Source organism: Xenopus laevis, chromosome 5L (genome assembly GCF_017654675.1).
Source record: "Xenopus laevis strain J_2021 chromosome 5L, Xenopus_laevis_v10.1, whole genome shotgun sequence".
NCBI lineage: Eukaryota > Metazoa > Chordata > Amphibia > Anura > Pipidae > Xenopus > Xenopus laevis.
Genome location: NC_054379.1, coordinates 159,850,142 through 159,863,919, shown reverse-complemented (window position 1 = coordinate 159,863,919; position 13,778 = coordinate 159,850,142). Strand labels below are relative to the sequence as shown.

The 13,778-nt window shown below is 40.9% G+C and overlaps 1 protein-coding gene across 1 annotated transcript in view; it reads left to right on the top strand.

Moving 5' to 3' along the window:
- Window positions 1-13,129, top strand: part of cdc5l.L (cell division cycle 5 like L homeolog) — a 55,066-nt gene extending 41,937 nt beyond the window's left edge. The window contains 2 exon segments of the mRNA NM_001137573.1: window positions 10,761-10,973; window positions 12,520-13,129. Coding sequence (NP_001131045.1) covers window positions 10,761-10,973; window positions 12,520-12,624 — 318 coding nt within the window. The 3' untranslated portion in view covers window positions 12,625-13,129.
- Window positions 13,130-13,778: the final 649 nt, after the last annotated feature.

Genomic DNA, 13,778 nt, shown 5'->3' with positions numbered 1-13,778 from the left:
CTCACTGCACTGTAGGACAGGAACCAATCAGCAGCTAGCAGGACCTGATAGGGAACTGAAGCCTGTCTGTGCTTGTGTGACTGCAGGGCTGTGATTGGCTGTCCCCCTCCTACTGTACTTCTGGTAGGGACTGTTAGGACACGCCCACCCCTCATTTGAAGCATGGACTGGGACTAGAAAACATTTATAAGGAGCTCCAATAAAGGGGCTATTTTAAAAGACAATATTTAGTTTTAGCACCATGTAAAAGCAACACCATATATTATTTATACTTGCCTACAAAATTAAGTTTTTTTTTCATTTTTCCTGTATGACTCCTTTAAAAAGAAATTGATGTTACTGGTCCTTTAAAGTATCATAATCTGTGGTCAAACATTTTGATCAGCACAATTTGGCTCAGCATTTTAAATGGCAAATCAGGCAAAGATCTTGTCGTTTGACAACCTCATCAACCAACTTTGCTGTGGAAGTAGTGACCACAAATATGTTTGTGCAAATACCTGTTTAAATTAAAACAGACAACAAAGTGGTTACACTATCCCTTTAATTACTCCATATTCTCAATATAGGATCAATAGACGAGGGGTGGTTCGCCTTTTAATTAACTGTACAAAAATGCTCTGTAAGGCTACACATATATTGTTATTACTACTTTTTATTACTCATCTTTCTGTTCGGGCCTCTCCTATTCATATTCCAGTCTCTTATTCAAATCAGTCCATGGTTGCTAGGGTCATTTAGACCCCAACAACCAGATTGCTAAAATTGCAAACTGGAGAGCTGCTGAATAAAAAGCTAAATAACTCAAATACCACAAATAATAAAACATGAAAACCAATTGCAAATTGTCTCAGAATATCCCTCTCTACATCATACTAACAGTTGACTCAATTAAACAAATGACTTCACTGCCCAGTTTACCAGCAGATGGCAGTAATGCTCTTTCCATATTTCAAATCGACAAATTTTCCTAAAGCTTTTTTTTTTTTTTGCTAATGGTCTGAGACAGGCTGCTGTTATCATAATGTGATAAATGTGCCAAACTAGTTAAAGCAGCACATAGGTAACAATAAATATAATGGTGGGGAAGGTTTTGCATACATAACATTAATCGAAGTCTAAGGCTGATGTCTCTGGGCAGGTTTGCTAGCTATATGTTTCTATGGCAAATGCTGGCTATCAAGGAATGAAGCTGGCAGTTGGGAAATATGGCTCTGAGTGCACCTCCTCAATCTTAATCTTCTCAATCTCCATTTTAGTGTTACATAGTAAGTTAGGTTGAAAAAAGACCTCTATGAAGTTCAACCTTTTATGTCTATATAAAACCTGCCTAACTGTCAATTGATCCAGAGGAAGGCAAAAAACCCACCTGAAGCCTCTCCAATTTGCCTCAGAGGGGGAAAAAATTCCTTCCTGACTCCAAAATGTAATAGGACCAGTCCCTGGATCAACTTGTACTATGAGCTATCTCCCATATCCCTGTATTCCCTCACTTGCTAAACACCATCCAACCCCTTCTTATACCTATCTAATGTATCAGCCTGTACCCCTGATTCAGGGAGACAATTCCACAGCTTCACAGCTCTCGCTGTAACAAACCCCTTCCCAATATTTAGCTGGAACCTCTTTTCTTCTAATCGGAATGGGTGACCTTGTGTCAGCTGGAAAGACCTACTGGTAAATAAAGCATTAGAGAGATTATTATATGATCCCCTTATATATTTATACATAGTTATCATATCACCCCTTAAGCGCCTCCAGTGCCGGGCCAAGTGGGCTAGACTATGTCGCCCCCCACCGTTGGAACATGTGCAGAAGAGCGCAATCGCAGAGGACACGAGAGTGCACATGAGCGGTAGAGCACATGCAGCGAAGAAGCTTGAGTGCGCATGCGTGGAGGGAGCACATGTGCGTAAGAGTTACATAATCGTATCCCATATGAACTGCTGCCACAGCTCTGGAAAGAACGGTCCGAATTTGGGGAAGGTGTCAGAAGAGGTACCCTTGCTCCCTAGGCACGTGCCTCTTCTGCCTACCCCTAGTTCCGGCCCTGAGCGCCTCTTCTCCAGCGTCAACATCATCAATTTGGCCAGTCTTTCCTCATAGCTAAGATTTCCCCTTTACCAGCTTAGTTGCCCTTCTCTGTACCCTCTCTAATACAATAATGTCCTGTTTGAGTGATGGAGACCAAAACTGTACGGCATATTCTAGATGGGGCCTTACAAGTGCTCTATACAGTGGAAGAATGACCCCCTCCTCCCGTGAATCTCTGCCCCTTTTAATACAGCTCAAGACCTTATTTGCCCTTGATGCTGCTGACTGGCATTACTTGCTACAGACAAGTTTATCATCTACAAGGACTCCAAGGTCCTTTTCCCTAATGGATTTGCCTAGTGCAGTCCCATTAAAGGAACAGTAACATCAAAAAATGAAATAGTTTTTAAGTAATAAAAGTATAATGCAGTGTTGCCCTGCACTGGTAAAACTGGTGTGTATGATTCAGAAACACTACTATAGTTTATATAAACAAGCTGCTGTGTAGTCATGGGGGCAGCCATTCAAGCACAGGATACACAGTAGATAACAGATAAGTACTACTATAGTTTATATAAACAAGCTGCTGTGTAGCCATGGGGGCAGCCATTCAAGCACAGGATACACAGTAGATAACAGATAAGCACTACTATAGTTTATATAAACAAGCTGCTGTGTAGCCATGGGGGCAGCCATTCAAGCACAGGATACACAGTAGATAACAGACAAGTACTACTATAGTATATATAAACAAGCTGCTGTGTAGCCATGGGGGCAGCCATTCAAGCACAGGATACACAGTAGATAACAGATAAGTACTACTATAGTTTATATAAACAAGCTGTTGTGTAGCCATGGGGGCAGCCATTCAAGCACAGGATACACAGTAGATAAGATACGTACAACTATAGTTTATATAAAAAAGCTACTGTGTAGCCATGGGGGCAGCCATTCAAGCACAGGATACACAGTAGATAACAGATAAGTACAACTATAGTTTATATAAAAAAGCTACTGTGTAGCCATGGGGGCAGCCATTCAAGCACAGGATACACAGTAGATAACAGATAAGTACAACTATAGTTTATATAAAAAAGCTACTGTGTAGCCATGGGGGCAGCCATTCAAGCACAGGATACACAGTAGATAACAGATAAGTACAACTATAGTTTATATAAAAAAGCTACTGTGTAGCCATGGGGGCAGCCATTCAAGCACAGGATACACAGTAGATAACAGATAAGTACAACTATAGTTTATATAAAAAAGCTACTGTGTAGCCATGGGGGCAGCCATTCAAGCACAGGATACACAGTAGATAACAGATAAGTACTTATCTGTTATCTACTGTGTATCCTGTGCTTGAATGGCTGCTCCCATGGCTACACAGCAGCTTGTTTATATAAACTATAGTAGTACTTATCTGTTATCTACTGTGTATCCTGTACTTGAATGGCTGCCCCCATGGCTACACAGCAGCTTGTTTATATAAACTATAGTAGTACTTATCTGTTATCTGCTGTGTATTCTGTGCTTGAATGGCTGCACCCATGGCTACACAGTAGCTTTTTTATATAAACTATAGTAGTACTTATCTGTTATCTACTGTGTATTCTGTGCTTGAATGGCTGTCCCCATGGCTACACAGCAGCTTGTTTATATAAACTATAATAGTGTTCTGAAGCAAAACACAACAGTGCAGGGCAACACTGCATTATATTTTTATTATTTTAAAACACTTTAATTTTTTTATGTTACTGTTCCTTTAAAGGAGACAGAAAGCTCCAATACATAGTGGGTGCAAAATGTCAGGGCACCCCCAAGAATTGGAATGATTACCTGATACCTGCTCTGGGGAAATTGCAAGCGAGCATTCCTCTTCCTTCTTTCTTCAAAATCAAGCGGCAGACTCATGCTTAGTAGAGCGAAAAAGCAGTCAACTGCACATGTGCTCCCGCACGAAGAAAGAAGGAAGAGGATTGTTCGCTTGCAATTGTAAGATTAAGGTATTGCCCATTGTATTACACATCTCTAAAATTAAAAAAAGTAGGAAAGCTCCAATCCAAGGGGGTGCCAAATGTTATTCATCCCCCTCCACCCCAAGGTTTGTATTGACTTACCTGATACCCCGGGCCGGTGCATTTTTCTGCAAGCAGGAGCACCAGCCCAGGGTATCAGGTAAAGTCAATACAATTCTTGGGAGGTGCCCTAACATTTGGCACCCCTTGGATTAGAGCTTTCCTTTACTTGCTATTCCCGATAGGCCACTGGTACATTGCCTGGTGTGATGCAGCGTTCTCTGGCTTGCATCCGCATTTAAGTGCTTGTTTCTTTAGGGCTAGTCCACACAAGGAGATTCAGGGAGATTTTGTCGCCTGGCGACTAATCGCCTTGGAAAACTCATCGTGCGTGTGCATTAGCGCAGGAGAATTTCATTCTAGCCTATGGGGAAAAACGTTGAGGCAGTTCGGGGAGATAGTCGCTCAAAAGACGAGGCGATTAGTCGCCAGGCGACAAAATCTCCCCGAATCTCCTTGTGTAGCCTTACCATTATTCACTCCCACCATGTTGTATTTACTTTTTATTTCTAGATTACACTGTTTACAATGCAAATAATTCACTCTACTATTTAAAATTTTATTCTTGAACCAAAACATTTTTTTTTTCTATCTGTAATATTGGTGTGCAGGCGCATTGTGCCTGATTTTGAGATTTGAGAAGGAGCCACCACTTCAGGATGGAACTACTTTGAGACAGCTATTGTTTCTCCACTTCTCATTATATTTCACCATGACCTAAACTGTGCTCCCTAGCCCCCACCTAGTGGTAGACATGAGAATAGCACCCAAGCAGGAAAAAAGCCAGGGTTTTCCTGCAATGCAAATGCAAACAAATCCTTCAGCAAAGGAGTCAGGTAGCTGCTATCTGGTTAGCTGCCCATTGTTCTGTTGATAGGCTGCTTATGGGCTGCTGGGGAGGGAAGGGAAGGGAGGGGAAATATCATTCCAACTTGCAGTGTAGCTGTAAAGTAAATTAACTGAAGTTTATCGGAGCACAAGTCACATGACTGAGGGCTCCTGGGAAACTGACAATATGTCTAGCCCCATTTTTCAAAATTAAATATAAAAAATATGTTTGCTCTTTTAAAAACTGATTCCAGTGCATAATTCTGCTGGATCAGCACTATTAACTGATGTGTTTTGAAAAAAAAAACATGTTTTTCCACCGTATCCCTTTAAACACAATGGTGGGTTTCTGGCGTTTGACAAGTGGTTATTGTTATCCAGGCCAAAACAGTGGCTACATAGGCGAGAGGGAATGGGCACTAAGAGCCCGTAACATCTTCATAGTCTCTAGGAGCAGGGGAAAGATATATTCACCTTATAATATTTAAGTAGAAATAATAGGGGCCTGCTAAAGCCACGACAGCACCAGTTCACTGGTAGCTGAGCTATGAAAAGCACTCGCTGTACCCCAAGTGCTGGGCAATACAGGTAAAGAGATTATGGTACATTTCCAGATTCCCTGCCCCTCCTGTTGCGAGTGTTTATTTATTTAAAGCACGGTCCAAATTTCTCCGTATGTTCAGGTATAAGGAATCCAGTCGCGCTGCCAGATTCCAGAGGATGAGTATGCCAGCCATTCTGCGTTCTGATATATGAAGGCATCTGGAACTAATTTGTATTCTCGTGTGATTAGATTATTTGGCAGCGCTCGCTGTAAACGCTAATAAAATATGAGAATTAGAATGTTTTGACAAAGGAAGATTGGAATTGCGGAGCATAAATAAAAAAGTTAGAACGTTCCATTTTTTTCAGCGCTGTGAAAGGAAGCGTATTATCTTCTCCCCCCATCTCGTTGCGAGAGACATTTGATTCTTACACCCTCGGCTGAGACGCCATGGTGTTTTTATTTTAATAGAATAATCTGTTGAAAATATGCTGGGGGAAAAATGATTTATGTCCTTAAAATTATTAACTTGGGTTTTACACTATGGTTTTTTTTTTTTTTTTGCTCCAGCCTCACCCTTCGAATCGTTTGTAAAGTTGCCAGTTGGTTCCCTCAATCTAGCATGTGCTTTCCCTGCTGCAAACAACGCTAGTTCCTAGAGCGTTATTTAAGCATAGTACCATGTAAATGCAGGGACAGCAATGTCCCCAAATCCCCATCCCAATTAATTCAAGCTTATATTTTTGGAAGAGCAAATAGGTATTCTATCCAGATCTCAACCCATGTTTCTTCGTGGGGAGCCCTAACTTTAAAGGCTTGTAATGGTTAATGGTCTTCAATCCACGGTCTAACCCGACCCCAGCCCAATCTAAAGCGAAGCACTGATTTGTATACCTGCGTCTGACCCGCCCATACCTGATATCACTGGTTGGGAGAAGGGTGTGGATGGTTGGGGAGGTGACAGGTTTGTGAGGAATATGACCTTCTCCCTCTCATTGCCTAGCCCACAGGTTTCTGGCCATTCCGAGCATATCTAGGACAATAAATACATTTTAAACCAAAATCGCATCCTTATTTACCTTCAAACTGACATTCAGGTATATCTAGGAGGCCTAGACCTTTGGGTATATTCTACCCAAATCTTGCCCTAAATCACCTTCAAGGAAGGGCTCAGCCCTGTAGTGTTGGAACCTCTGGTCGTCTTCATCTTGGAGACCTAGACCTTTGAGGATATTCTACCCAAATCTTGCCCTAAATCACCTTCAAGGAAGGGCTCAGCCCTGTAGTGTTGGAACCTCTGGTCGTCTTCATCTTGGAGACCAAGACCTTTGAGGATATTCTATCCAAATCTTGCCCTAAATGACCTTCAAGGAAGGGCTCAGCCCTGCAGTGTTGGAACCACTGGTCGTCTTCATCTTGGAGACCTCGACCTTTGGGGATATTCTACCCAAATCTTGCCCTTAATGACCTTCAAGGAAGGGCTCAACTCTGCAGTTTGGAAACCACTGGTCATCTTTATCTAGGAGACCTAGACCTTTTGGGATATTCTATGCAAATCTTGGCCTAACTGACCTTCAAGGCAGGGCTCAGCCCTACAGTTTGGGAACCACTGGTCGTCTTCATATTTTAAAAAAAACTTTTCACCTTACTATGTAAAAATTCATTGCATAGAAGACCTTCTAGAAGCCACCCTGCACTAAATACTTAATTTCTTGTACAATTAGCTATGTCCAAGAGCCTTACATTGACATTCAGACGCATGGATGTTAAACCATTGACTGGGTAAACAATGCGTATAGAACCATTTCACCCTAAGAACCCAAATTTTCCCCCAACGTGTGCATTTGTGGTTAATTTGGGACATATTCTGTGAATGTGGCTGTCCCCTGTGTTTGTAAAGTAATTCATTCCTAACAACCCCCACCTAAAGCAGGTGAAATAACCATGGCAAGTGTTCCGTGCGCTCATGTAAGTGTCGGTTCATGGGATAGAATATACCCAGTAGCCGGTGGAGGCGTTTCAATCTGAATGGACTGAGAAGCTTTTTCATAGGAAGAAAGCCGATCCCTCCCTGTTTGGAGCTGTTTCACAGGAGGGGGTTCCCAAGGGGCTAAAAAGAAAAATACTGCACTGGCAGATTTGCATAATTTCTTGCTCTGTGTTGATGGATCTCGCTGTTGTACTTAGCTGGACTAACACTGTAGCCTTTAAATGCTTTCACTTACTCTCTGTTTGCAAAATTGCTTTCCCGGTTCCCGAAAATTTGACACATACTTGACTTCTCTCGGCTGTCGTAGTGGAAACTGTGTGCCCTAGCTAGGGGCCACCAAGCAAGGCGAAACCTGTCTCAGGCAGTGCTAACTAAGAGTCTACTCTTATATTATGCACAGTGTTATGTGGCATAAAGAACATTTATTATTATTTTTGTGCCCAGAACAAATACCTTCTGTGGCATTTCTTCAGACTTGGAAGTGTTGGGTATATGTGATTTTTACCAAACCCTATACTAGCCTGGCCTGTTTATTTCAAGCAGTTTATAGAAAGGGCAAACAGGGGGTTCTTTGCATTTCTTGTCTCTTCTTGGTTCAACATAATCCACTAGGCCCCCCCCCTCAATAATTACATGTGTCAAGGAGTGGGAGAGGATTTTGAAGGCCACAGAATAAAAAGTTGACTCTAATTGTGCCAAAAAACCAAGTCTCCTTTCAGAAAAGTCAACATTTCCTGAACGATGAGTCTTGGGCAGAATGTTTTCTTACTATGTTGTCTCTAGAATAATCGACTTGAGTTTATTGATATTTAATAGGAAACCACACAAAACTACAAAGAAGCATTCATTTCAGCCATTCAACTTCCAGTCCAGCTTTGTATTTAAGAAGTAAAATTGTACGAGTCCTAGTTCCTGTTGAGCCAAATTTCATTTTGGGTCCTAATTGCCCTAGCCATCATATGTTTTTTTGTTTTTGTCTTGAAGAGAAGAATATGAAGAGATTAATTTAATTTATCATTTAATACCTAAGAACTTTGCTACACATTTGTAAAGCTTTTTCAGCCTTGCTTCAATCTTCCACATTCTTCCTTTAACCATTCCTATCATCTCACAACGACATTCATCCACAGACGTCTTGCCAGTCATCTACCGAAAACAAGCAAATGGATGTGTTCACTGAAATCATACAGGGTGCTGGTCAAGTGAAAGTGGGAGAATGTGAGAGATGAGCAATGGTGACCCAAAAATATTAATGAGTCTGGCTGAAAATATTTAATCTTAATGGGCCTTAATGCAGTGGTTCCTAAACAGTGAGATTGCCCCCCGGGGGTTCTCAAGCTGGAGGTCAGTTAGGGCAATGTTTATGGAGAATGCCTGTTTGCTCTAGTAGTTGCACCTGAAAGCCCATCTTGAAGGTCAATGTGGGTGAGATTTGGGGTGAAACTGATTGCTGCAAGATATTTTTTAATCTATGGCTGAATGGCCAATACAGATATTTTTGTTGTAATATTGTTGTGAAGTAAGTGGATGTACTGACCAAAGGCTGGACCTCCAAGGGGATGTGTTGCTTGACTATTATAAGCTTGTGTCAAAACATCTAAAATCTTCCATGTTCCATTGTGCTAAAGCTACTTTTATCACTGTTTTCACTGGCCTATTCTAATCAATCTGTGTGCTCCCTACTTTGAAGTAGTGTCAATCAGGCTCCCACTAATCATCTCCGGGTTCTTGTTTGAACCAATAATCAGATGTGGAGGTGCTCTCCATTGACATTATGGTGGTTATTTATCAAAGTTCGAATTTAGATCTATGTGAGCTTTTTTAGACCTTGAATGAACTCTAATGGCTTCTAATTTAAGAAAAAAACTTGAATGTAAAAAACTCGAATCAGTATAGTCGGGGTGAAAAACTTGAATACTCAAATTGATTGAGTTTTCAGGGAAAGAAAAACTTGAATAGCTCAAATTTTGAGCGAAACCCACAAAAAAAAACCTCAAGCATTATGAAGGCAATAAATATCTTCAAATGGTTCAAGGGAACTTTTACATTACCGTGACAGGTTTTAGATGGTGCATTTTCAGATTCAAGCTATTTCCAGCAGCGGTGGTATGATAGATATCAAAAAATTCCAGTTTTTGTAAACAAATCTAGCCTGTAAAGATTGCAAATAAAGCTTGGAACTTGTTTTATGAAAGTGCAACACTATGTTGTCTCTGTTTACATTTAACTTTTACTTTTATTTACTCTTATTCATTTTCTTTGATGTATAGTAACACCAATGATCAATATGAACCAGCAACTGGACATTTAAAATGTCAAAGAAATGTTTAACATACTATAAAAACCAATAACTATTTTCAAAATGTTTATTATTTGTCATTCACCTGGTAGCAGTCAATCCAGTAAATTTGTTACAGTAGCAGTGGGCCCCAGCGATCCAGGGTTTGGTATGGGATTCCTAAGGGGCCGATTCATTAACTTCGAGTGAAGGATTCGAAGGTAAAAAGCTTCGAATTTCGAAGTTTTTTTGGGCTACTTCGACCATCGAATGGGCTACTTCGACCATCAAATGGGCTACTTCGACCTTCGACTACGACTATCGAAGGATTCGAAGTAAAAATTGTTCGACTATTCGACCATTCGATAGTCTAAGTACCGTCTCTTTAAAAAAAAATTCGACCCCCTAGTTCGGCAGCTAAAAGCTACCGAAGTCAATGTTAGCCTATGGGGAAGGTCCCCATAGGCTTTCCTAAGTTTTTTTGATCGAAGGATATTCCTTCGATCGTTGGATTTAAATCCTTCGAAACGTTCGATTAGAAGGATTTAATCGTACTATCTGCGCTAAATCCTTCGACTTCGATATTCGAAGTTGAAGGATTTTAGTTCCTAGTCGAATATCGAGGGTTAATTAACCCTCGATATTCGACCTTTGATGAATCGGTCCCTAAGTGTTCTGAAGAATCCAAGGATTTAAAGTCATGTTCTAGACATCGGAAAGTGACCACCTTTTTGATCACTTTTTCTATTTTTCAAATTTGAATATGAAAATTAAGGTTTGCATTTGGTACAGTATTGCACCTTTTGAGGATTCAATATTTGGCCAAATTAAAAAATAATTGGTTGGGCAATCCTTCCTTATGAATACACAAATGTAGACATAGTCTCGCTTCTTGTGCAAAATGAAACCTAAAATTAAAATGATCTATACAAATTATATATATTGTGTTACATGTTTTATACCAAATAAAAAACACTTCATGCAATGGGTTTTCTGTGCCCGCTCCAGATAAACAGAGGTCACATGACGGCAGAAGCCAAAAGGGCAGCCAAAATGGAGAAGAAACTGAAGATCTTGCTCGGTGGCTACCAGTCCCGGGCCATGGGGCTCATCAAACAGCTGAATGAGATTTGGGATCAGTACGAACAGGCCAACCTGGAATTGGGAACTTTCGAAGAACTTAAAGTGCATGAAGATACCGCCATTCCAAGAAGGATAGAGGTGAATACTGTCTGATATACATGTTTGGTTTATAGCTGGGATTCACTGCTTGCATGACTACCAACATTGTAACTGAGGGTTACTGTAACTGAGACTCTGAGACTGCCTCCTCGCTAGTGGTTAGTGACCTTAGCAATAAAGAGAGGTGACCAGTTGCAAGGTGTTGCACTGCAATAAGCAACATTCTAAAATTAATTTAAAGGGGAAATGTTCTGGTTGGCTGTGCATTACAGTGCAAATTATAACTGGTAATGATGCTAAAAATCTTTATATGTGATTCAGGGCAACATTATCATCCAGATTTTCATGCTCCCTTAAAGGAGATCTAGAACATTTTATACATAGATCCCCTGCAAAGGCTTCCCTAGAATCGCACTATTCACATTCATGTATATGGTTCCACTCCCCCCTTACCCGGTCATAAAAACCAAAGTTCTTGTCTGGATGTTGAATATGCTTATGATTAGGTGCTCAAGAGTCCCCCAGACCTTTTTGGGTGACACCTTAAATTTCTTATTTGGTTTGATCATAGTATTTTGCTAGCCTAAAAAGAATGTTGAACAGTCAAGATTGAGGCCTGCAGGCCAGATGAGGCCTTGCATGAGATTTTTAATGGTCCCATACTGCTCAATAGCTCCACAAATCCTCTTTATTTTAATCTGGCCCCAAACAGTGTACAATTGTGGCATTCCTAAGGGCAGAGACACAAGCTGCGATTCGGGGATATTAGTCGCCCGGCGACAAATCGTCTCTTCTTCGGGGCGACTAATCTCCCCGAACTGCCTCCCCTGGCTTTCTGCCAGCTAAAATGAAAATTGCTGCTGGGATGGCACTCGGGAGTGCTTCGTTTACGAGGAAGCTCCAGACAACTTCAGAAAGCGAAGCGCTCCGAGTGCCATACTGCCGTCGGTTTACATTCTAGCCGGAAGGGAGGCAGTCTGTCTAAGATAGTCCTTTTTTAATTTGGTGGAGCAAAGTTCTACTTACTGGTTAGCACAGGATATTACATCATTAAAGGTGGCCATACATGGGCAGATTAAAGTTGCCGATATTGGTCCTTTAGACTGATTCAGCAGCTTATTTGCCAGTGTATGGGGGTCTCCCCGATTGATATCTGGCCAAGATATCGATCGGGGAGGTTTGATTTTTTTTGGCGATCTAAGACCACAAGCTGTTGCTGTCCTATGACCCATTGGGCCCATTCTTTTAGTTGTAATCCGATCTGACCCTGTCGTTCGTGGGTATATCTGGGAAAGATCTGTTTGTTTGATGGTGGACCTTATCTTGTATGGCCACCTTAAGAAACCAGCATTTTGGCCGGTTCCATGAACAAAAAGATTTAACATAAGCTGCTTGTGAAAGTGAAGCTACTGCATTACATACAGCTGTGTCATGTTATAGCATTAGCTGTGTGTGTGTGTATATATGTGTGTATATATATATATATATATATATATATATATATATATATATATATATATATATATATATATATATATATATATATATATATACACAAACTTTGTTTAATCTCTTTCCTGTTCAGTGTCTGAAAGAGGACGTCCAGCGACAGGAAGAGCGAGAGAGGGAACTGCAGCAGAGATTTGCCGAGCTTATGCTGGAGAAAGAAAGCTACGAAGCCATACTGTGATCCCATGCCCGTCGGCCATGTTTGCATGCGCACATCATTGCTGTCGGTGATTAACGTACAGAGACCTGTGCTGTGTTGGTTGCTACTTTCTGCGTCTGCTTCGTTTTTATGGGGAATGTTCTATTTTGTGCAGCAGAACATTAAGTTGGCAGCCATCGTGAGTTGCGTATATATCTCTGAGATCTCGGCTGTACTCTGCAAACTCTATAACACGAGTACGGACAAGAAGTGGAATTTTTATTTTCTATTATCGAGAGGCGCTTTTTGTTTTTTTTGTTGTTATTGTGCTCTCCGAGGTCCAGTCATTTTCCCGCAGTTGCTTTTATTGACGGCGTCCATTTGTGAGTGAATAGAGATATGTTGGAAACTTTTTTTTTTTCCTGCCCGTACGATTGTGAGCTTTCACGGTTCTAGCTGAATTGATTTATTCCAGTAAATTAAATTGTTTAATCGCTGAGGTTTCGCCAGAAGATTACAGATGTTCAATAAACATAATAATGAATGATTGTCCATGCAGTCCACACACTCAATACCCGCTGCCTCCAGTTGTGTTCAGTTTACATGCTGAAAGACACAGCCAATCGTATTCCTTATAATCTTCCACTGTACCATTGCCTAGAGCAGGGCTGTCCAACTGACCCCCCCCCTTCTATGGCCCCCCACAAGATATGTAAACTTTAGAAGGTATCACTACAGAGATTAACTGGCCCCTGCATTGTTTAAGAATATTAATTGGTGGAGGGCACTCCTAATATTCACCATACCAAAAACTTTTTTAAGGTATATGAGGTGCAAATAACCCCAAGTAATCCCACAGTCAGTTACCCCAAACAGTATATAGAAATGTAGAGGGGTTGCACACTCAATGAGATTTAGTAGACAAAGGTGGTGTTAAAAAAAAGTTTCTCTTGAAGTAAATGGCATTTTTTTTTTTTACATCAGACAGGCTGGTATATCAAATACAACAGTATTAGCAGAAATATATACATACCACCAAGTAACAAGAACAACGCAACAAGAGACAAACCACAGGGAGCAGATACACTTGCCAAACATGAGAACACCCCAACGTTTCGGCACTAAAGCCTTTATCAAGGGGAATTCTGCATTGTTTAAACCTCAAATTCAGACTAATCCCCTGTATTGTTCACACC